Below are 25,275 nucleotides of genomic sequence, written 5' to 3'. Positions count from 1 at the left end.
CAAGTGAGGCAGTGCCGAAAGACACAGCTGTACCAATACAATTAAACACACTTGTGATCCCACAGATGATCGTTTGCATCATGCTGTTTATGTGGCAAAGATCTAAGAGAATTTTGCTGTGCCCTCCCTGTGGCAAAGATAGCCTCATGCTGCCCTGAGGTCTCCTGCTTCCTCAACCGGAGATTACTGTGCAGATGTGGACATGAATTTAATTATGAAGAGATTGGTGGGTTCTGAGGCAGGGAGAGGGGGTGGAAGCAGGACTATTTTAGTGATCTTAAATTTTTAAAAGGTTGAAAGTTAAAACCTGTTATCAAAGAAGAACTGGCCTGGGTCAAGCCTTTTGTGTTAGAAATGTAATAGAGTTCTAGAACTAATCCACCAGGAGACAGTGTTGGCTGCTGGTGACAACAGGGCACTGGAGTCAGGACTCCTGGGTTCTAGTCCCGTCTCTGCCACTCACTGGGAGACTCCCTGGGGAAAGTTACTTCATCTGTATGTCTCAGTTTCATCCAGCTCCAAAGTGGATAATAATCCTTGACCACATCACAGGAAAGACGTGACAATGTATAGAAGCACTTTCTCAGGTATTGCAATAAAAACTGATGTCGGTCATTAACCAAACTTCACCAGACATGGTGATTCAACACATTACTTACCAATAGCCCGTGCCAATGCTATGACCACCTCCTGGCATGTGGTCTGATCTGAGACGCCACACACAACCCGCTGGATACCATCAACCCAGACCTTCAGCTCCATCACCAAAGCTGCAGTGGAATTAGACTCTCTGGACCATCGCAAGGTGGCTTCCCTGTAGGGATAGAAAACAAGTGCTTGATTTCATGTGTGCTGTCTGATCTAATGTGCCAGCCCCTAAACACTTCACAACAATCAAATTAACAGGTATGCAAGATTCCCCTACAGAATGCCCATTTGTCAAAACGGCCAAGAGGCAATTTGTTAATGACAAGAATGGGAGTTAGCCAATGGAGCCATGTTTCGGGAGCCTAAGACCAGCTACCATTTGATGTAGCTGATTTCAAAGAGCTTTAGAAGAATATAAGACATTTTAAAGGCAGAGGGAACACACCTTTAGTGCCAACATCTCTGTGCGATCATCCCACAGCAGCAAGTGGTATCCCACACTTTACCAGACCTAAAACCAGCTGCTTGAAGCCACTCTCAGCTCAGCTCTTTGCCCCTCGCCCTGTTCCCTGGCTTCTTGTAAAGACCACCAGAAATTAGTTTGTCTCAAAAGATGTCTCGAGTCCAGGACTGGGCCTAGGTCAAGAGGAATTTGTTCATCTCATTGTAAAGCCAGTAACATGGGCAGGTCTCAGGGAGCAGTTCCAGCATTCAACAGATATCACTAGCTTGCACTTTTCACCTGACACTCACAGGTTAATCCTGGCTGGAATTGCTTGCTCATAGCTGGTTGTGGCTGCCAGCACTGCCACCGTCAAAGCAGGGGATACGCTACACTCAGGTTTTAAGTTCTACTAGACACAAGTCTTTCTCTTGCCAGTTTCACAGGCCACCATCCACCCTGAACAATAAATGGGGATAAGACGTGCAAGTCACAATGACTCCATAATCCTCCACTCACAGACAGCTTCAGAAAGTACTTAATGTATCAGCTAACAGTTACCTTGCCTTCCCCCTGCCTCTTCTTTGAACCTCTATCTACATGGGGATTTTAACCATGGGAGAACTACATTTAAACGTCTGTGCCCTGTTTTAGAACAACTCATGACCACTCGGACACCACAGGAATGAGTAGGGCACAATGCCCACATGTTGCCAGCCAGCGTGACAGAGCTGGACTGAGATCAGAAACTGTGTTGAACAGTTCATAATTTGGCACTGACTAGGCTCTGGGTGTATACAGCAGCCATAAATAGTTTGCCAACATTCAAATGGGCAAGGCTTTGTTCACACCTATCCCACAGGTTAAAGGAAGCTTGTGATCACAGAGTCATCCAATCAGAATGCGGAAACCATTTCATGAAACTTGGGTGACCAATCACAGAGTTTGAAAACATAGAGCAGCAGCGTGCACACAGCTCTGTAAGGGACGCAGAGAGAGGTAGGGACGGAGCCTGGGGGAAGGGGGTGGAACAGGGCATATCCCTTTCAGCCCCCTGCCCTGAGCAGCTCAGGGCAGGGGGCTGGGAGCACCCCCACGAGCCGAGCACCCCAGCCTTCTGCCCTGCACCCTCCAGCCCTCTGCCCTGAACCCCCCATACCCCAACACACCCCAGCCTTCTGCCCTGCACCCCCACACACCCAGCCTTCTGCCCTGCACCCCCCCAGCCCTCTGCCCTGATCTCTGAACCCCCCCCCCCACACACACCCCAGCCTTCTGCCCAGAACCCCCTCCCCCAGCCCTCTGCCCTGACCCCTGAAACACCCCTCCCCCCAGGTCTGGGGTCCCGGCCACAGGCCCTGATCAGCCCTCTGCTGGCCTAGGTGAACAGAATCCCAGGCTGGCAGCGAGCTGAGCAGGCTGGTGGCGTAAGATCAGCATTTTAATTTAATTTTAAATGACGCTTCTTAAACATTTTGAAAACCTTGTTTACTTTACATACAATAGTTTAGTTATATAATATAGACTTATAGAAAGAGACCTTCTAAAAACGTTAAAATGTATCACCGGCACGCAAAACCTTAAATTAGAGTGAATAAATGAAGACTCGGCACACCACTTCTGAAAGGTTGCCGACCCCTGAGATAGACCATCCCTGACAGGTGTTTGTCCAACTTGTTTTTAAAAGCTTCCGATGATGGGGACTCCCCAGCCTCCCTTGGAAATCTATTCCAGAGCTTAACTACCCTTGTCATTAGAAAGTTTTTCTAAATCTCCCTTGCTGCAGATTAAGCCCATTGCTTCTTGTCCTACCTTCAGAGGACATGGAGAAAAACTGATCACCGTCCTCTTTATAACAGCCCTTGATATTGGAAAACTGTTCTCAGGTCTCCCACCTCAGTCTTCTTTTCTCAAGACGACACCTGCCCAGTTTTTTCTAACCTTTCCTCACAGGCCAGGTTTTCTAAGCCTTTTGTCATTTTTGTTGCTCTCCTCTGGACTTTTTCCAGTTTGTCCACATCCTTCCTAAATCATCACTTGGTATTTTCAACCGCCCGTAGGCTAAAATTTGTTCCCATAAAGTGACTGAACAATTAACAGACTCACCAGTAAAACTCACTGTTCACAGGCAATTTGGAAGCCGAATAAAGGGGTTAGAGTTGAGTAAGTTGTTCATTGCAAACATTTTAGCTAGTGCTGGCATGATTTGGCTCAGTCTACATTGGCCAGCCAAAATGCGTTTTCCCTCATTGTTTCCTTGTGCTCCCAGTCTGTCTGTCACCACCTGTTGTCACTTGTCTTATATCTAGATTACAATCTCCTCAAGATAGTGACTGTGTTTGTTCTGTGTTTGTACAGTGCCTGGTACACCAGGGCCTACTCAACACGGGCTCCCTCAGTGGTACTGCAAAACAAATACATAATGGGTCTGCACCTTGTTTTGGTTTATTTATAGTGTATTTAAAAGCTCTGAGGTGTTTTCCAGCTTGTGCTTTTAGCTTTAGAAATAATAAAAATGTCAGGTCACTTCTCCCTTGTTCTTGCTGGGTGAAGCAAGGCAGGAAGCACACTAGATACCCGAAACTAGTCGACAAAGATTACATGAGCCACGTATCAAACAACAACAACAACATTCATATGGTCTGAATCAGCTTCACATCAAAACTATGAAAAGAATCCTCAGTGAGGACACCTTGAGCTGCTACTCACTCACTGGAATCCTAACTAGAAAGCCATTCTGCTGGACACAATGCCACACCTTGGTATGTTCCCTGCTGTCAGCCAAAGCAAACTCCAGAAATAGAGCTTCACCCAGGAAGAGAACACAATGCTCGGAGATGCCTAGAAAGTTGGGGGAGGCAGGTTCAACTCAACTGGCTAAATGCTTTGAATTCCTCTCTCTCTACACCTAGGAACCCACGTGCACTATCTCTAGGTGACTAACTCTGACATCTTAACTATTCACAGCTGTTGCCAGAAGACTGGGAAAAGGCAGGTGTAACTAGAAGCATGAGTGTTTAAGAGAATGCACTGCATATGTATCTTCAAGTGATGGATGAACTACAGAATGTTTGGAGACTTAGCCAAAGTCTATCTGAACCACAAGCACCGACTTTCCAATGTGCTGGGGGGTGCTCGACTCCCGGCTCTGCCCCAGGCCCTACCCCCATTCCACCCCTTCCCAAAAGGTCCCACCCCCGCCCCGCCTCTTCCTGCCAGGTTCCGCCCCCTCCCTCGGAGCACACCACGTCCTTGCTCCTCTGATCGCAGCGGGCGGGAGGTGCGGGGAGGGGGGGAGGTGCTGATTGGCGGGGTCTGCCAGTGGGCGGGAAGCACGGGGGGGAGCTGATGGGGAACTGCCGGTGGGTGCTCAGCACCCACCATTTTCCCCCCCATGGGTGCTTCAGCCCCAGAGCACCCATGGAGTTGGCACCTATGATCTGAACTCTCTGCTCTACACAAGGGTGATGGCAGCCTGGCTGAATGAGGGAGATTCCACAACCTTCTGCTCTAGTTGGGTGGCCAGGACCACCCCAGGAATAGCTCTTCTCTACAGGATTTCAATACTTTCCCAAGCCAGCAAGGGCTGAAGTATGTGATCATGGAATTAAAACAAAACAAAACAAAAACACCACTTTGAAAAATACTTGGTTTGTGTTTTGGGCAAGGATGGGATGAGGGAAGGAAGGAAGGAACATTTTAAAGTTATTAATTTCTATTACAGTAACCCTTAGGAACCCACTGAAGAACATAAGAACAGCCATACTGGGTCACAATGCCAGGTGTTCTAGAGGGAATGAGCAGAACAGGTAATCATCAAGTGATCCATCCCATCACCCATTCCCAGATTCTGGCAAATAGAGGCTAGGGACACCATCCCTGCCCATCCTGGCTAATAGCCATTGATGGACCTATCCTCCATGAACATATCTAGTTCTTTCTTTAACCCTATTATAGTCTTGGCCTTCACAACATCCTCTGGCAAAGCGTTCCACAGGATCAATACCCCATTGGGCTAGGAACCAAACAGACATAACTAAGTTAGCCAAAGCAACTAGAGGAACTAACTCATGGAGACAGTCACATTATACACAACAGTGAAGTAGTTCTGCTACAGGCCCCCTTGTCTCCCCAAAAATGTACAGCTGACTGGAAACAGCTGGTTTTAAAACACTCCAGGATGATGAATTCCGGCTGTTCTATCATGGTGTGAGTGACCAGCATAGATGGGGCTGAGTTAGAGATAGGTACAAGCTGCTGCTTTCAGATCAAGATAGGACCTTTTAGCAAGACTGGACATGGGTTTCATAGTTTGGACTCATCTCTAGCCTAGAAGAGTCTCTGAACTCCATTTAACCCCCTTCCACAGCAGCCAGAGTACAGACCAAGTTACTACTGGAAACTGGTTCCAGTTTCCCAGCCCAGCATACACGGAACCCAGAACAAGATGGCATCCCAGTGTCTGGCTGGGTAGTGGCTGCTGAATTTTCTCTGGCAATTATTTCTGGCTGGAAATCTGTTTTTTTCTCCTGCAAGGCTGTCTCAGTGCAGTGATAACGCCCAGCTGAGAGCGATGGTTCTCGTGGGTTAGCTGGATTTATTCCTTCTTTTTATTTCAATTACTCCAACAAGTTGGCAACAACTCACTGGGGATTTTCCAGGCAATAACTGAAGCAGGAAAAGCAGCTCTCAGTCATTCTCCCCGCCCCAGCTGTGGGGCGTAAAGGTGACGGGGGTAAGTATTTTCAAAAGTGTATTGTTTACTCCCAGTTATCTTTATCTGGGAGGAATAAAAAGACCTTTACAAAACAGCATAAGCCATTAAAAGGTTTCCAACATGTACCAGAGGAGTGTGCTAAAGAACACCTCAGAGCTCAGATTGCCTTTGACAAACTCATCACTGTAGAAGGTCTTTGTCAGAGTCCCCCACCAAGTTTATCAGCGTTTGAGTGAAACTCACTACTTAATGCTTTACAATGAGACACTGGGAGGCCATGTTTATACTCAGAAGAACATATCGAGTTAGAATAACTTTTCCAGTACCCTGACCCCAGGTTAGAAGAGAAGGGTACTGGGACTCCTGCTCCCATAAGTTTCAAGATCTCCCCATTCTTACCATCTAGCCACAAAGAAAGGAGTGCAGTCACAATCTCCTGAAAGCTGTTGCGAAGGCCAGGCTGAGAACCCATGTGTTAATGCACATGTTCTACTTAGCATGAGATTGCCCTTACTGTGGACAAGAACAGTTGTGTTTAAGGGCATATTAGTTGGTCCTGGTTAACCCTAGAGTCTGATTTGACAGGATCCAATTAGCAATAGCAAGTTTGCATCTTTATGTATATCACACGGAAGGGATGGAAATGCACAGTTTAAATACTGGGGATCACCCAGCAACCATGAAGACCTGAACAGAACGGTTAGCCACAGACACTGCATGGCTGGCAGCTTTTGAAGATGCTACTCATCCTCTGCCCCACATCTTGCCTCTCTCCAGGCCTGTCCTACCCTGTTTGATAATGGGTACCAAACACAGCTCCCTGACTGCGTTGAAAATGGTTGTCTCCCTGGCAGAGACAGGGTCCAGCACCCATTTTAGCAAAGAGTGGCAGACTTTACTCTCACCATGCTAGACCCTGGCAAAGCCAGCAAGGCATCTCTTTTCAACTCCAGCTGAGTGGGACTGGGTGAGCAGCGTATGACACCCACCGGGATGGAGTCTGTAGTGCACACACAGCCCATAAGTTCAAAGCAGCTCTTTGCATTATCTGCATTTCCCCCCACCCCTCATGAATCCCACCTCCCTAGTTTAGGGGATGCCTTTTAAAGGTCAGGGAAGTAACCAGGGTGATTAATGTGAGAGGGGGCCTTTTCATGGCTGCCTTGATTTACAAGGTTATGGCCACTGCTAGTATGTGGAGGAGGGTGGGAACAGCCTTCAGGCAGCAGTCTGCTAGTCATCTCAGCAGCTTGTTTGAATACATCACTCCCTAGGTGAGGGTAGGGATGGAGGAATCCTGACCACCCGTGCAGAGGAGGGATTAGCAGAGCTTGGTTCATTCATGAAAGGAAGGGGGGAAACAATCTTCCCTAAAACCAAACCCAGCTCTGAGTCCAAAGAAATGGCCTTGCTGAAGGGGTGGTTTCTTCAAGCTCTCACCCAAGGACACGTGCATCTGGTCACACCAATAGAGCGACAGATGCGTCAGTACTCTAAGTCTCTGCATAGGGCAGGGGAGGCTTTACAGGGGCTGTGGAGGAGAAGGGTTTCATATGATGTGTCCCATTTCGGATTTTCTGGCAGCAGCTGCCACATCCTTGTTCAAGGCCCAGATTCTCCTCCCAGTTAATGGGAGTTTTGCCGCTGACTTTAATGGAAGTAGGACCTGGCTCACTGTGAAGCAGTTTCCCACCTCCTTTTCTGCTCTCCTGCAGTAACAGTCTGCACTGGACCTCGACTATACCTTGCCCAAGAAATCTGGACCCGGACAAAAAATAATTGATTACCCCCACCATACAGTCTCTTCCTCATTTTAAGTGAGGTCTCTCTTTCACACACTCATTTCATCTGAGGTGGGAGGTGTCTCCATTTCAATTTCACCTTAGACACGTTCTAGAGTTGGCCTACTTGGGTTTGACGTGTCTCTCATGGACTCTAGTTTGCGTGTGATCATTGGTTCTTTATGTGGTAAGCTCTGTCTTGGTTTTGCACATTCTGCAATAGAACCACGATCTGCTAGCATGAAGACTACTGTGGGGACTGATAGCTACCTAGCTTGCTGTGGGTTTTTCACTTTCTTTCTAGTAGGCAGTATACGTCACGCTCACTAATCTTTGATAAATTGGCTATTGTAGATCCCCGCAGCCAAGCACCTGGAACAATCCTAAGACTTAAAATGACCTGCCAAGGATTTTAAATATTTGGGCTTGTACCCTTTACCATGTACAAAGGCAGGCCTGAAAGATGAGTCTTAAAGCTTTCCTCACCCTGCTTTTGCTTTTTTAAAAACCCTAGAAAGTCAGCTCTGGTCTTCCCTGGATTTGCTCAGAGGGCCTCTAGGTTGCCTTGGAGAACGTACGTGGTGAGCTCTCATGCCTTAACCCAGGAGGCTCTCAGACTGGGGTCTATGGAGAGCTGGCTGCTCATATGATGCTGGCTCCTTCTCATTTCCAGCTCTATAAAAGGCAACTAAAAATAGTTTCTTAACATGGCTTTTCCACGTGAGCCATCGCTTTAGTTGCCACAGGCCTATTATTCAATCAGCAGGAGGGCAAGGTGTCCACAGGACAGTCTTTCTATTAAGACGTGCTGCATACAACGATAGAGTGCATGAGAGGAGGGCTGCATGAGGGAACTAGATGTGACAGACACTCAGCTTTGGTTAAAAATGCATTTCTAGGCCTTCTTCCATGCAAAAAGCCTTAAAAACAATCCCGACACAAATAGACTACTAGGTCTCAACGGAGCAAGCAGCTGAGCCCAATTTAAGTAGCATACCTAGGATGATAATTTGTTGCATTCCTGCAGTGCCTAGTAGCCCCAACTAAGATCAAGGTCCTAATGTGCTAGGTGCTGTATATACACTAGTAAAGGATAGTCCCTGCTCCAAAGAGCTTACAGTCTAAATAGACAAAACATTGTCCAGTGCGAGGGGAAATAGGGCACAGAGAGGGGAAGTGACTTGGCCAAGGTGATACAGCAAATCAGTGGCAGAGCAGGGAATAGAATCCAGTCTCCCAAATCCCAGTACAGTGCCCTATCCGCTGGACCGCCACTGCTTCGGAGAGGATTCCTTCCACCCCCACAATTTTTAGGTCAAATGAGTTTCTGTCGAAGAATCATCATGCCAACCCTCCCCAAAGTCAGTTTTTTACAGTGATGCAATAAATGGCAAATAGGAAGTCAGAAAAAAATGGTTCTGCAGGCTTCCCCAGATTGGTGGCTCTCTTGATGATGCTAAAGAAATGCAAGTTATTACAATGCAAGCCTAAAAGACCAAGTATGTATGCATGTGAGGGAGCATTTTTAACCAGCAAGTCGCAACATACATATTTCCATTAGCTAGCGAAAACCATGTAGCCATGTTTATTGATCCATAATTCTCAGATCTATCAGAAGTTTCCTTATTTGCATTCCTCACAAGTATGCCTGTAGAGCAAAACGCATTATAGAAAGGAACCCTTTGGAAGCATGGTAGGGCTCTTCAGATTCTAAGGATTTCGCCAGTTTTTCTCCAAAGGTTTCTATGGGACCATGGTCCTAAATTAGGCAATGGATGCTCAACGCCAACAGTTTCATATGGAAATAAAACACTCCGTGTCTAAGAGGAGGCAAGTTGCAGATAAATATGATGCTGTAGATGGCCAGAGGTATTGAAAATGGAAAAGCTTACTGCTATGCAATACTCATAAGACACCCAGTAGTGACAAGCTATTTTCCTAACACTTAGGGCCTTAATCAAAGTTCACTGCAATTGGTGGAAGCCCTTTTCACTTATTGCAATGGCCTTTGGATCTGGCCCTTATTTGGGAGAACACCACAGCTTATGTGCATCACTCTGGTTTCCTGCAAATTCGGCTGTGCCAATGCTACTCTCCACGATGTATTTTCTCCCATAAGGCCCAATCCCAAAGGTGCCAAGTACCTTCTGAAGGGGGCCAAGGACCTGTTGCTCACCACCCTCAATTCCCATTGGCTTCCTCTCTCCGGAGATGGTCCATGTACAGCCACCGCACTGTATTTTTGAGCTGGTAGGCACAGAGATAAAGACTGGGCAGTATTTTTTGAACTGGGCAAGCACAACGTTTCACAGGGAGTGGTTAGTATCACAGCTGCCTTCTTCCCCACGCGAGGAGAGTCACAGCTCATTCAGCATGACCTATGGAAACTCATGACCCAAGCACAGCTACTGAGTCACGCTGCTCAGGAGGATTTACAGTCAACACTTAGGCTATGGCATCTGAGAGCAACCCCTCGGACACGATTCCAGCCCCAGTGCTGAGCCATTGCCTCAAACCTTAATGCAGAGCACAGCATTCAGCCAGTCACCCCAAGGAAAGTCAGACTCACAGCAACTAAGGACTTGTTTCAGTTTGTACCATTTCCCATCCTCGTTATCAAGAAACTAGGTTCATGCTGGGCCATTCTCTCTAGTAACAATCCAGTGGCACAAGAACAATAAATATGTATTTCCGCTGCTGGGAAAGTCTGCAAGAGAATAAGATTTATGCTAGTTTTTATTTACCAATCCCCTATGTTGACTGGCTCTGGTTACTTCACCCCATTCTCATAGGTTTCTGAGATTGTAATAGTAGCTGGAGTCAGTCTTTGGGCCAGAAGCACTTTTCTCATTTCTTGCTTCCCCCTTCGTGCTTTGTTAGAATAAAGGAGACATCCCTGTTAGTCTGGATGCAGCGCTAAGTCTGTGCTTGTATCCTCCTTGTTCGTCCCCTTTCCTTCACGGCAGGAAGGAAAGGGGACGAACAAAAGAGTCACCTGCCCCAGCTGCAGCCCAGAGCGTCTTCCATAATTGCATCCAAGCTGCAGATCCTCTAAGGCACTGCCCAAGTCAGACGTCCACATGCACAAGCGTAACCAGAGCACAGGAAGAGCCACGCTACGCCAGTTGGTACCGTCTGCTTCCAAGCCCACCACAAAACCCTTTCGTCAGAGCGGGTTAGTCACATTGAGAGCAGAACCCAAGAACGTTTTTCAGAAGACACTGACTCATGGGTGACTCCGGATCCACCTGTATCAATCATCCCTGCAATGACGTCGCCACACACATACCCTCAGAGTTGGATCCCCACCTGGGCTCGCTACCAAAGCCACTACTTGTCAATACCGCCCAAGGCACCATCAGCCCATGCCAGGCTTTCCCCCACCCAGTCCCATTCTGCATGACTCAGGCAGAGGAGGAAGTGGAGTGGCAGGGATGCCAAGTAAACAGACCTGGCAGTGTAGGAGTCAAACGATCAGGAGGGAGGAAGAGTACAGGTGATGAGAGAAGGGGGGCAGAGCAAGAGAGTAAGCCGATAGGGGAGGGAAGATGAGGATAGACATGGAACAGGGTAAGAGAAGACACACCAGCCAGAGAACCCCAAGCTAAATATTAAAGTTCTCAGCTCCGTGGGAGGAACAGGACTTGGAAGGAAAGGAGAAGGAGAAGGATCAATATTTGCCCCACAGAAACCTCAGCGACTATAGATTTCCCTCACATATAAGACAATATCATCAGCTAGACTGCAAATATGGTCTGGGTCTTCTTCTAGGACTTCTATCCCATTGTATTATTTCTCGGATGGATGGTGGTGACGGGCTCCCTCCAAACCCACAACGTTGCTTGCACTGTGCCTAAGCACCTCGTTATCAGCCTACTGGTATCGCTTCAGAAGGCAACGGAGAGCAAGGTCCACAAAATTACGAGTTTATGTCATTACTCTAGTAGAGAGACTGGCTTAGTCCCTCCACCCCAAGGAGGTCTGCTGTCTTAAAGGGACAGCATCAATTTATGCCACATTGATATTTTTTATCCTACTATTGATATAACACACAAAACTACAATTGAAAGATTAGAGGAAAAAATACTTCCTCGAATCTTCTACACTTGGCAATACATCCAATAGCCCATTTCACAGTTTACTGTTGGTGCAAGTCTTTGAGTCAGTGACGGAGAAGAGAAAAACATTTAAATAAATATGACATTAACCCCTCTTCCCCTCAAAAAGGCACAGGGATTTGGGGCAGGTGTAATACCTCAAGCTACATTTCACTCATTTTTTAAATTGACTAGATTTCAAGTGGACAGTGTTCCTTTAATCCATTTGTAATCCTTCCCGTGCCTGCATGTCACATTTTTTAAATGGATTGTTCTGTAGCAATGTTAGGTTCGAGGCATCAGAATTTCTTGGAAAGCATTTAACAACTGAATAGACCATCTGGTTGTTACACACCCTCTCGCTGTCAGGTGGAGGAGGGAGATTAGCTCATACATTTGGTCTTCATGGCAAAAACTGGTTCCTTGTTACGTGGCAGTGCCTATCTGACTGTACAATCTAGGTTGAGTCAAGGCACCGACAGTATGTACCTTGATGTGGCTAGGCAAGGTCAGCCCTATACCCCGCATCTGGAGCTGACCCCCTCTAACTACACTGCGTTACAAACTACCTGTGCCTTGTCTCCACCAGGATTTTACAGTCTGACAGGTATCGCTGTTTTGCAGGGAAGACATAGCTATCGAAAAACACATAAAAATCAGACTCACTTGCCGTTCTCCGATAGGCGACGAGGAAGCAAACTGGACGGCACAGCGTTGTGTGTACCAATCTACTTCCAGACACACACAGCTGTTTTCATGCCCTGGTAGCAAAGTTTACTTTGTGCATGTCAGAAAAAATTGTCTAGCCCTATTGCCATTTGCTATAGCCCTACCCAGCTGACTGCCTCTGGCAATCATTAACCCACATTCCTCCAGCAGTCTCCCTCCCAGGGCACAAGGGGGGGGGGGGGGGGAAGAGAGAGAGAGAGAGAGAGAGAAATAAAAAAAGAAAACCAGCTGAACTAGAGCTAATCACAAAGCAGAGCGACTAACAATTCTCTTCAGTTTATGGCTAACATAAGACTCCCTCCCCCACCCCAGGTAAGTCATTCCTGCCCAGTGATTCTCTGCCCTGGCATATTTCTGTGAGGAAGCAATACCAGCAGGCAGCATGGACAGGGAATAGACCAAACTGACCTCCCCCTGTGTCTCCCTAATGACAGAACTTAAACCTTTGGGGATTGTGTTGTTTGAAAAAAAACAAATACCTCATCTCTTCTGCCTTCTACACCAGCCACTGACATCTCCTTGAAGCCCTCTCTGTTCTCTTCCTGATTCTCTTCTCCATTGGTGCCCTCTACAATCGCCCTCAGGTGACCTCATCCACTGCCCTGGTTTTGTACCACTTGTGCACCAAAGGCTCAAACCCACCTGCCCACCCCTGCCTTCTGCCCAAGCTGAGGGCAGATCCTCATGGAGATCCCGTCACTTCCTTGTACTAAAATGGCAAAAACTAAACTCATCGTTCCCCCAACACCCTCTTCCCCATCCCTGTTGCTGTCTCCTCTAAAACAGCATTTTTCAAAGTGCGGGTTGCGACCAAGTTCTGGGTCGTGGCACTTCAGGCACTGGGTCGCTCTGGTCGGGTTAAAAGTCCCATTGGTGGTGCTGCCCAGCTACCTGCTCCGACACCGTGTTGTGCCCCGGAAGCTGCCAGCAGCAGGTCCGGCTTCTAGACGGGGGGCCATGGGGCTCCGCGCGCTGCCCCTGCCCCGAGCACCAGCTCCACACTCCCATTGGCCAGAGCTGGGGGAGGGGGAGTGCCTGTGGGCAAGAGACGCACAGAGCCACTTGCGCGCCTCTGCCTAGGAGCAGGATGTGCTGCTGGCCGCTTCAGGCGCAGCGCAGTCTGCAGTGCCAGGGCAGGCAGGAAGCCTGCCTCTGCACCCCAGCTGCGCCGCTGACCGGGAGCCGCCAGAGGTAAGTCTGCGCCCCAACCCTGTGCCCCAGCCCTGAGCCTCCCCAAACCCAGAAGCCCTTCCTGCACCCCAAACCCCTCATCCCAGCCCCACCCTAGAGCCTGCACCTCCCAGCCCAGAGCCCTGACCCCCTCCTGCACCCCAACTCCCTTCCACAGCCCAGATCCCCCTCCCACACCCTGAACCCCTCATTCCGGCCCTACCCTGCAGTCCTCACCCCCACACCCCAACCCTCTGGCCCAGCCCTGAGCCCCTCCCACACCCTAAACCCCTCATCCCCAGCTCCACTGGGTCGCGGGCATCAACAATTTTCTTCAACTGGGTCCCCAGAAAAGGGAAGAAAAAAAAAGCCACTCCTCGCTCAGCCTCCTAATGCTGGGGTTGCCTTTGCCTCCTCCTCGTCTCGCCCCCAAATGCTCTCTGGTTCTTTTTGTTGCTTCTCCCTCTAAAGGCCTTTCTAAAATTCATCCCTCACCTCGCAATCCCAAGCTCAGGCTCTCTCCTTCCTCTCCTGTCTCCTCCATGACTCCCCCCTCCTCAACCTAGTCAACATCCAGCACCTAACACAAACACTTTCCCTTCCTCCTGCCCTGACCAAAGCACCTCTCTCCTCAAGGCCCTTCACTGATGGCCTAGGTGTAAAAAGAAAGTACCCAGGACTCTGCCCCTGTCTACCTGCCTCTCAAACGGATATTGTTTGTGTGCACCCAGATCATGAAGCAATCTGGATCGCTCTCTCCCAGTGACCCGTCCTCTTCATTATTTATCACTCTCCCAGTCTGTGTGTCATCTGCAAACGATCAGTGATGATTTGATATTTTCTTCCAGGTCATTAATATAGATGTTAATGGCAGAGAGCCAAGAATCAATCCCTGTGGGACCCCACTAGAAATGTACCCATTCAGAGATGACTACGCATTTACAAATTACGTTTGGAGTCCTGTCAGTTAGCCAGTTTTTAATCCATTTAATGAATGCCATGTTAATTTTGTATCATTCTAGTTTCTTAATCAAAATGTCATGTGGTGCCAAGTGAAATGCCTTACAGATGTTTAAGTATATTACATCAATTCTATTACCAATCAAAATTTTAATCTTGTTAAAAGAAATATCAAGCTATTTCGACAAGATCTATTTTCCATAAATTACATTGACTGGCATTAACTACCCTCCTTTAATTCTTGATTAATCAGCTCCTATATCAGCCATTACATTATTTTGTCTGGGATCAATATCAGGCTGATAGGCCTATAATTACCTGTGTCATCCTGTTTACCCTTTTTAAATATTGACACAACATTAGCTTCATTCCAGTCCTCTGGAACTTCCCCAGTGTCCCAAGAGCTACTGATAATCAACATAATTGACCAGAGAGTTTCTTGGCCAGCTCTTTTAAAACTCAGCTACGAGTTATCTGGGCCTAAAATGGTGAATTGTATTCTGCACTGAAAGCATTTGATCTTCAAAGTGAACGTTGGCTAATGCCAAAGACATAAAATGAATTCAGCATTACAGTGAAATCCAAGGTTACAGGAACCACAATGGAGTAGCACTGAAAGAAACAACCTACTTGATAGTTGTAGATGTTTGTGCAGTAAACTTTGGAAGAGGCAAATCTTGGAACACCCCCTGGGCTACATTTTCTGAGGAAAATGGGCTGTTATTTTTTTAATATTAATTACAATCAGTATGTAAGGGGAAGTAGGTGCAAGTGTAATAGTCTTAACTTCTACCATGCACTTCAGAAGTAACATTTGATTTTAGCTCTGCCTCAGTTGTAGATACTTTTTTTTTTTTTTTTTTTAAACTTGTGGCCTCCAGCTCTCTATTATCCAGTGGAAGTTCTTAAATGTTCCCCAGTAACAGGAGTTGAAGAAAATCCAGCACTCAAGTCATATAGCAATCTCTCCCAAATAAGTACTGTCAACATCAAATTTTAAACTCTCATTATAAGATACTATAGTAAGTTTCTAGGCTTGTGAAGGTGACCTTCCAAATGCAGTTCCAATACCTCTGCTGGTATTCATAGCTTTGCGCCAAGCTGTAAAACCCAGATCAGAATTCCCTCAATTTTCAGGGATGCTATTCAGAATCCTGTAGGCAGCACTGAAACTGACAAGAATTGGGTCAATTTCTCATTGCTGCTTTAGAAAGCTATAAGCAGCAGCACCAACAGGCAGTGGACCTACCACCGTGGACTCCCAAACATCAGAGATTAAGGGAAGGAGAGAGTGCAAAAGACATTTCCACAGTACAGCAACAAACAAGAGACCAACCTGCTCGACATGGAAACATCAGATTTTCCTAGCTACATCGCTCAAAGCTGTGAAAAATTTCACGCCTTGAGTCCCATCATTAGGTCAACCTAGTCCCCGGTGTAGACGCAGCTAGGTTGATGGAAGAATTCTTCCATCAACCTAGCTACTGCCTCTTGGAGAAGTGGATTAACTACATCAATGGAAAAAACCCCTTCTGTCAATGTAGGAAGTGTCTACACTAGGGAGCTGCAGCAGCACAGCTGTACCACTGTAGTGACTGTAGTGTAGACGTACCCCGGATGGTAGAGCAGCAGAGACCATACCCCACTCTCAGCAGCAAGAGGTTTAGAATGGGGGACAGAGAAGAATGCAAGAGGAGTTTGGAGGCCTTTGAATTTGTCTAACACTCACTAGCCAAAGGCTAAACCCTACAGATGAAACTCCCAAGCGGCATCTAGGGAGAGCACCCTGGAAGGAATCCCAGCAGCTCCAAGGGTATTTGTTTTGCATTAGGACACTGGGATCCCCATCTTTCTCATCAGTCTTTGTGCTAACAGGTTTAGTCTGCTGTCAAGGTTCATGGCCACTGGAGAGGATTTTTGGGGGGACAGGAAAAGAAGTGGGAGAAAGATAAACAGTAGGGATGAACACATGCTTTCTGCATGAGTTAAGTTTATTCAATTCTACAGTTGACATCTTTCAAGCAGTAATCGCACAAACTTCTCCAAAGCTACTAAGCACACGTGTTCACTTCCTGCAAGTAGGCGGGGAAAGAGGGCAGCTGGGGCCACTTCATTCTTCCCCAATCTACATTTGCCGATTTTGTTATAATCCGTGATCTATTCCCAACAGACGTGGGCATGCTCTCTTACCATGTACGGAACATTTACATTCTGCTTCAAACACATCTACCAAAAATCCCAAGACACCCTTCCCCAGGCACAAAACCTGCTGACAGAACAGGATCTGCCCACCAAACTGCCTTTTCAGCATAGCCTCAGCTTGTAACAAGATGGGCCTCAATCCTTTTGTGTCTACCCCTCCCTCTCCTTAATCCACCCCTGCCCAATTCACTGTGTGCAGGCAAGCCCTTGTTTTAGGATTTAGGCAGGGGAGGTGGGGTTGGGGGGCTCAGCATACAAGAGGCCTGGTTTAGGGGGCAGCGGTTCCCCCCACCTGCATGTATACTCAGCCAACCTATCAAGAGTCATTGGGACAGCTGCTGCTCACACAGCTCCTTCAAGTGAGCAGTTTACAGCGATCAGGGGTACAAAAAACTGGGACATATACATTGGAAAGAGTGACCAGGGTGTGCCCAGGGACACACAATCACCAAATTCACGCTACTCCCTAAACATCCCCCCCCTCCCTTCCTACGGGCTGGGTGTCTTCTCCCCATCTTTCAAATCCCTCCTCAAAACCCACTCCTTTGACTTGGCTTTCCACTCCTCCCCTCTCAACCTGCCTCAGCCTCAAGAGGCCAGATAGAACAGATGTGATTCACCTGCTGTTTAATAGGATTTAACCCTCATCCCTCCGTGGTCTCTCATGTTCTGCCGTCATCCAAACCTGACCCCGCTCCTGAAATCAGCTTCATGCACAGAGCCCCACTGACTTCAATAGGGCTCCCTGCACATGGATCCCTGCACCCGGGCTGAACCCCATTAAAATCACTGGGGCTCTGAGCTGATGCAGGAATCTGCTTGCAGAGAGCTCACTGCAGGGCTGGGTCCTTAGACCAAGGTCTTCAGGGTACGTCTCCCCACTTCCTCAAATATCTGTGAAGCACCACAGTGCTTTACAGAGCTACACAAATAGCTGGTGTTTGTCTTACTTGTTTTGGGGGGGAGAGGCGGGGAGAAGCAATCACCCCTCCAGGCCTGCTGAGCCCTTAGCCCTGTTCAGAACACTAGCTGGAAGGCATGGGAAGAGTCACTGGTACTTCACTAGTATCACCTTTCAGGGAATTCCAATCTGAGCTGTTTTGCAAGGTGCACTGGGAGAAGTTTGACAGAGGTTTTAGCAGAATTTATACCACCAGACTCTGCAGGAAATCAAATGCCAGTATCTCCCATCTGCAAAGCCCTCCCAGATCTTGGCAGCCCCCCCAGTCACACCTCTTTTATAATACAAAAGCAGCTCAGAGCCTTCATGTGGCCTTTCAGGGAAACACTTCTGGCATTTGTTCCATGGTGGTGGAGGCACATGGGGGGAGCTATTCTCAAGAGGTTAGGCAGGCTATTTCCATGCAAACGTTTTGTTTTGTGAACACAAAGAGGTCCGTCCCCCCAGAATACCCACAGCTCAGGCATTCATTGGGAGCCTCTTTCTTTCCCCCACCCCGCCTGGTGTAATTGGACATACCTCTTTATTGTGCATCCCAGGAGGGATGGGAAGGAATTGATGGGCTGATGCATAAAAACAGCCATGCATCAGAAAACAAACTCACTCACCAAAGCACCTGGGCTTTGGGTGGATACAGCTATTTAGCTGGGCAGATGACTTGGGAAGAACTTTATTCCGGTGTGGGTGTCGGTGTGGGGTTTTTTTGTTTTTTTAATTAACAGCTTTATCCCCCCAGTCAGCCCAGTTTCTCCTTCTGTCTTGACCAATGAAGTCCTAACCTTATTTTTATGACACCACTTTGTCATCTATCTAAAAGGTATTTATATGGCCCTGACCCCTTACCATAGTATCTGAATGTCTCACCCTCTTTCCACAAACACCCCCGGCAGGTAAGACAGTGCTATTATCCCCATTTTACAGATGGGGAACTGAGGAACAGAGAAGCTAAGTGACTTGCCCAAGACCACACAAGGCGGCTATGGCAGAGAAGAGAATTCAACCTAAGTGTCCGAGTCCCAGGCTAGCACCCAAAGCACTGGATCATTTGTTGCCTCAAGTGTCAAATTCAGAATCAGGTAAGAGAAAGGAGGCAACTCTCACTGGAAGACAGCGCTGGCCATTAGCAATCAGTGTGACACCTGTGAGGTGTCAGAAGGATGAATTTCAGTTCTCGCATGTTATTTGAAAGTGATTCCCAGTATGCAAATCCTTTTAAAGGGATACTTTTAAAAGGGAACTCTTATTTTAGAAAAAAACCTCCCTCTATCCTTTAGGTCACCAAACATGGTAATGTGGAGGACAACTTCGATTGTAAGCTCTTTGGGGCAGGGACGGGCTTGTTGTCCTGTGTCTGTACAGCACGTAACAAAATGGGGTCCTAATCCAGGAGGCACCAAGGTGCTGTGGCAATACAAACAATTTCTGTTCAACAAGGAACCATGGAAGTTGCCACACTGATCTCTGGGACAATGATGTCTCTGCTCTCCTGACTCCACAGTCCCCCTCCCCCTTTTAATTACTCTGCATCCGTCTGCACTTTTCAAAACCCCGTTAATGCACTTTGAAAATACCCCACTAAACGACACCCCCTCACCCTGCCACCCACCCACACACCTCCCACTCCTTTGGTAAAATTCAGAGAATATCCTGATATAGGAGGAGGTGAAGAAAATGTGTCAAGTGAATGCAACTGTAAGAAAAACATTACCTTCCCCCCCCTTCCTATCATCCTCCCTGTAAAATGAGCCAGTAAAGAATCACAATGGACAACTTGCAGACACAGATTTTAAGGCCAGATGGAACCTCTAGGATCATCTAGTCTGGGGGGTCCCAAACTTTTTATTAAGGTGGCTCACCAACTGCATTGTGTCCTTTTTTGCAAATCACCATTTCAGATTTGCACCCTCCACCCTGGCACCACAATCCTCATTGACACTCAGTGCAGAGGGGAGTGGTTGGAGAGTGAGCGAGCCCTACACTCACCCCGCAGGGCTGGGCCTGGCTCTCCTCTCTGGGCGTTGCGACCTGGCACATGGGGTCGCAGTCCCACTTGGCTTTGGCCTGGCTGCCTCAGCCCCTGGGATCGGAGCCACCACTGAGTGGGAAGCGTGGGGTGGGAGCTCGCTCGCTCTCCTGTGGTTGGGTGAAGTGTATGTTGGCTTAGGCCAGGGCTCGGTGATGAGTTAATCTGGCCCTGGACAGGGCCAGCTGCAGTGTTTTTGCCACCCCAAGCGGCGGGAAGAAAAAAAAAAGCCGCGATCGGCGGCACTTTGGCGGCAGCTCTACCACCGCCGCTACTTCATTCATCGGCGGCAACTCGGCGGCAGGGCCTTCCCTCCAAGAGGGACCCTGCCACGCCACCCCTTTGTGTTGGCTGCCCCAAGCACCTGCTTGCTGCGCTGGTGCTGGAGCCAGCCCTGGCCTTGGGAACCCAGCTAGAACCTTGTTGAGACCTAGCATTTGGGAAACTCTGACCTCCCGCAGAGCACAGGCCAGAGAACGCCTCCACTCCCATTTCTCTCTTCCACCCTAGTAACCCAACAGTGGAACAACTGGGCTACAAAGGTCCAGTAATCCTTTCACAAACATGTAAGGGGCTTATCTCAAATGAGGTTTAATGGAAAGTTTCCCAAAAGTCAGGAAGAGCTGTGCCAGGTTCCCCGCCTGTATGTCATGTTCCTGAGCTAACCTCAGCACTTTGTTAGAGAGAGGAGCATTTCCATAACCAGAAGGGGTATGTGGGTGCGCACACACACACACACACAGATATAAAAGCCCACCCCCCACATCCCAAGTAACAGATATTACCAGTTGCTGGGAAACATCAAACCAGTTCAAATAGACCTAGCTTTCTAAAGCCACTAGATCACAGACAAAGCAAACCTCTTTATCTTGCCCAGCTATACTGCTTTCTTTGCAGTTAATCCTCCCAGACACTCACTCATTACACACATCCTTTTTTAAAAGAAGCATCGCAGGAGAAATAATTGGGATTACTCAATTGCCTTCCCAGAAAGATAAATTCACCCTCCCCCCACCTCTGCTTTGCTCTTCACTCCCAGTTAATGGCTACATGGGTCTTTAGAATTTACCCCCTGGGCCCAGGAAGACCAAAGTTCTCCCATAATTCAATGGGAAAGAATCAGAGCACAGCCTACTGCAGCACAAAAAACTATAGAACGTGCCTCCAGAAGTGCTAGCAAAACAAGAGTGGGCATGACATCTATGAAACTTGAGGGTGGTTTTTCAGTGTGGCTGCTCATGCCTATACTAGGCAACCTAGGTGCCACTCACCTGAGTTAACTGCAGCGAAGACATACCCTCAGAGCATGCTGCTGTGGCCACTTTGGCCTTCTCTACAAGTTGGATGCAGAAATCACCACTGGTGCAGCTTTACTAGTGGCAGCAGCAACAGTGTTAGGCCATGTCTACACTAGTGCCACTGTAAGCTCGCAACTGTAGCGATGCAGCTGCACCACTGTAAGATCGCTCATGTAGCCGTTCTGTGCCAACGGGAGAGAGCTCTCCTGCTGACATAGCGCTGTGCATACTACTGCTTATGCAGGCATAACTTATGTCCTCTGGACGGTGTTTTTCCCCCCACACCTCTGAGCGACACAAGTTTCCATTAGATGTAAAGTTTTAAAACAGTCCAACCATAACTGGAGAATTTACCACATCCCTTGGTAATCTGTTCCATCACTAGGCGATTGGATGACTTTCTAGAGCAGGGGTGGGCAAACTTTTTAGCACAAGGGCCACATCTGGGTGGGGAAATTGTATGCAGGGCCATGAATGTAGGGCAGGGGGTTGGGATGTGGGAGGGGGTGCAGAGTGCAGAAGGGGGCTCAGGGCAAGGGGTGCGGGGTGCAGAAGGGGGCTCAGGGCAAGGGGTGCGGGGTGCAGAAGGGGGCTCAGGGCAGGGGGTTGCGGTGAGGGGTGCAGGAGGGGTTCAGGGTGCAGGCTCCAGCCCAGCACTGCTTACCTCAAGCAGCTCCGGGGTGGCAGCGGCACGCAGCGGGGTTAAGGCAGGCTCCCTGCCTGCCCTGGCCCTCGCCGCTCCCGGAAGTGGCCAGCATATCCAGCAGTGGCTCCTGGGGGTGGGGTGGGGCAGGTGGCTCCGCCGTGCGCTGCCCTCGCCTGCAGGTACCACCCCCAAGGCTCCCATTGGCCGCGGGGAGCTGTGGGGGGCGGTGCCTGCAGGTGAGGGCAGTGCAAGGAGCCCTCTGCCCCACACCTCCCCCAGGGGCCGCAGGGACGTGGTGCCAGCCGCTTCCGGGAGCAGCACGGGGCAAGGGCAGGCAGGGAGCCTGCCTTAGCCCCGCTGCACCAGGGGGCTGGCAATCCCGCAGGCCAGACTGAAAGCCCCGACAGGCCGGATCCAGCCTGCAGACCGTCGTTTGCCCTCCCCTGTTCTAGAGAGATGCTCTAGTCAAGCCATAATTGGGCATGATGTGGAAATTACTGAATGAAATTCTATGGCTGGTGTTCTAAAGGTGGTCAGACTATATGGTCATAATAGCCTTTAAAAACAATAACTATGAAACTAAAACACCTATCTGTCCTTCACTTCAAAAAGACGCTGGTTTCCAACAAGACACTATAAAAATTAACAAGTGTTTATTCACTCTCCAGCAATCTCCAACTGCCAGGGTCATTAGTTACATACACAAGTTGTGCTGGTGTCCTACATGATGGGGTGACATGCAATAGAAGGCAACTACACTAGATGACATGGAGGAGGGTTCCTTCCACTCCTACGCCCCATGTCATATAGTAATGAAGCATCCCTGCCCAGGCTTCCCACACAGACAAGAGCCGCATTTATAAATGAAACATCCAATTAGAGATGCCTCTGGGCATTAGCAATGGTTTGGTGTCCTCACGGAATCTGAAATAATAGCTAGATCAGCCAAGGCAGGCAGCCTTGTACTCAACTCACAGAAAAGCTTGTGGATAATCAGCCTTTTATTGGGGTGCTCATTAGGCAATGGAATTCACGCCCCAATCTACAGACAGGCCACTGGACTGCCAACATCCCCCTCTATGGCTGCTGCCTCGGTGCACATCTTGCACAGGCTTGGTCCACACACACGACTACTTGACATAAATTGTTCTTTTAATCAATTTAGTTAAAATCGGTGCAAACCCCTTGTGCAGACACTGTTCAATCAGAGTGACCAATAACATTTTAGTTCATTCAATTACAAGGAGGCTGGACTTAGTTAAGTAACCAACTCAAACTGATGAGTCAGACAGTGAAATCTGCGTTTAGACAAGCCCTGTGATCAACAGCAACTCCCTGCACTTGTATAATAAGCTCTTTCATCTGAGAACCTCAAAATGGGCATTAACTCCATGTTACAGCGTAGTGTCTGGAGCACACAAGGCAGAAGTGACAGTGAGAAGCCCTGAGCATCACCTATTTTTCGTATGTTTGCAGAAGCAATGCAGGCTGAGATTTTAATAGGAATTGATCGTCTAAATGGCCAAGGCAGCTTTGAACATCACCTCTGTAGTTCTGTGGGTATTTTATTCCCCGAAACTAACATACTTCCATGCTTCTTTATAAAGAGCCCATATTGATCAGCAGACCAGCACTGCAAGGCAGTCTTACAAAACGCAGCTTGTGTTCAGCACAGTGGAGGAAAGATAATGTTTGGTTAGGCAACATCACGATTTTACACTCGAGAGAAGAGAGAGAAGTTATTCGGTGGACTGTTTCCTTTTAATAGGAGTGTGTGCTCTGAGCAGGCAACATTTGGCCTTTGAAAATTTAGACTAATATCAGGTCTACACTTAAAACACTACATCAGTGCAGTTGCTACAATGCAGCTGCGCCTCTGTAGCACATTAATGAAGACGCTCTATGCCGACAGTAGTTAATCCACCGCCGCGAGAGGTGGTAGCTATGTCAGCGGGAGAAGCTCTCCTGCCAACATAGCGCTGTCTTCTACGCTGGCGCTTAGGTCGGTATAACTACGTCGCTCAGTAGTGTGGGTTTTTCACACCCCTGAGCGACGCAGTTACACCGAAGTAATTGTGTTGTGTAGACCTGTTCTAAGTTTGCTCCCAGGGGAGAATCATGGAGTTGTTTCTACTGTTTATATTGAAAGGTGCCAAACCCATTTCCTTCCACCACAAACTTCTGCCTCCCCCCTCAAAAAATTCCCCCAAACCAAGCCTCGGTATATCCTGGCTTAAAGACATCTTTTAGTACCAGGGAGAAGGAAGAGGAGGCTACACTGTCAGTTTTGAACAAGGCACAAAGTGAAATTCAGAGACAACTAGGATATGTCCACACTGCAGTTAGACACCCATTCTGGCCCGTGCCAGCTGACTCGGGCTAGTGGGGGCTCAGGCTAAAGGGTTGTGGGACCCTCCTACCTCATGGGGTCTCAGAGCTCAGGCTGCAGCCAGAGCTCTAATGTCTACACCACAATTTAACAGTTCCTTAGTCCAAGTCAGCTGATAAAGGCCAGTCCCGGGTGTCTAACTGCAGTGGAGACACACCTCCAGAGGCCTTGTTCAGGAACAGGTATGTTTAAGAACATATTTTCCAACCTAGGATGGAAAACAGTAAGATTAACACCCTTAACAACATGTCAACTGTGTCTACACTAGGTAGAGATAATGTTTGGAATGTGTTGGTTTTCAGACATGACTTTCTTTTGCTTAGAAAGGGACTTGACCGTCCTATAAGCTTTCTTTATCCACCAGAAAACCAACTAGCCATCTCCTCACTCCTCATTTTAAAAATACAGAAAACAAAGTGTTTTTTCTTGGCTAGTTACAGTATCTAAACCTGACGGACTGTAAGCTCTGCAGGGTGAGGTCTCTACATTCCAATGTGTCCTTACAGCACCCAGGACCAAAGTACCTCAATGAGAGTCTTTGGGTGCCAGAGCAAAATAAATCATCCTCCATAGACCGGGCAGGTCACTCAAAAGCCAGAGCACCGGGTGGAACGGGGTGAACTTTGGTTCAGCCTCCTACACGAGGAGCATTCCAAACTGCTGAGAGGTGAGCTTCATGCGGGAGAATAGCTGCTGCTATCATTCTGCCAGAGACCAGTGCCTGGCAGTGGTGGGGGAACTCAGCAATGACAACAGCTTTGCAGCAAGCAAAACTAATTAAACTTCAAAAGGGCCAAAGAAGAGTTTTCCTTTCACGTTGTTTATGTCTGGGGTTGGGTTGTGGAGGGGCTCAAGGGGCGACTACTACTTATAAAAGAGGGTTTGTTTTTGAAAGTAGGGTATTGATAGCCATGCCCCCACTCTCCCACTTGGGCTCAATGGGCAGATAATGAGCCTTTATGTTGTTACACGTCCTTGCTTTCAGCTGGGGGTGCATGACTCACATCATGCTCCATTGTCCGCTGGCAGAGACCACAACGACAGGGACTATTGATTCAGTATCACAGCAGGTGACAGTGCTCTAGCGACCTGGGAAAAAAATATCATCTGATGAAACTGGATGCAGGGGAGGGGCAGTTAATTAAAACTACCCTCTCCCCCGCCCCCCCCCCCCATCTCCTTTGGGAGAGCCCCAACCTACTTTGATCTGAC

General features: G+C 48.2%; 1 protein-coding gene across 1 annotated transcript in view; it reads right to left on the bottom strand.

The window, feature by feature from the left end:
* The window catches only part of RASSF7 (Ras association domain family member 7), a 119,920-nt gene that overhangs the window by 14,979 nt on the left and 79,666 nt on the right, over positions 1-25,275 (bottom strand). The window contains exon 4 of the mRNA XM_065404280.1: positions 660-814. Within this exon, the coding sequence (XP_065260352.1) occupies positions 660-814 (155 nt within the window). The remainder of the gene's footprint in view (positions 1-659; positions 815-25,275) is intronic.

The sequence above is a fragment of the Emys orbicularis genome, chromosome 4 (assembly GCF_028017835.1).
Source record: "Emys orbicularis isolate rEmyOrb1 chromosome 4, rEmyOrb1.hap1, whole genome shotgun sequence".
Taxonomy (NCBI): Eukaryota; Metazoa; Chordata; order Testudines; family Emydidae; genus Emys; species Emys orbicularis.
This window is presented reverse-complemented; position numbering and strand designations above follow the sequence as displayed.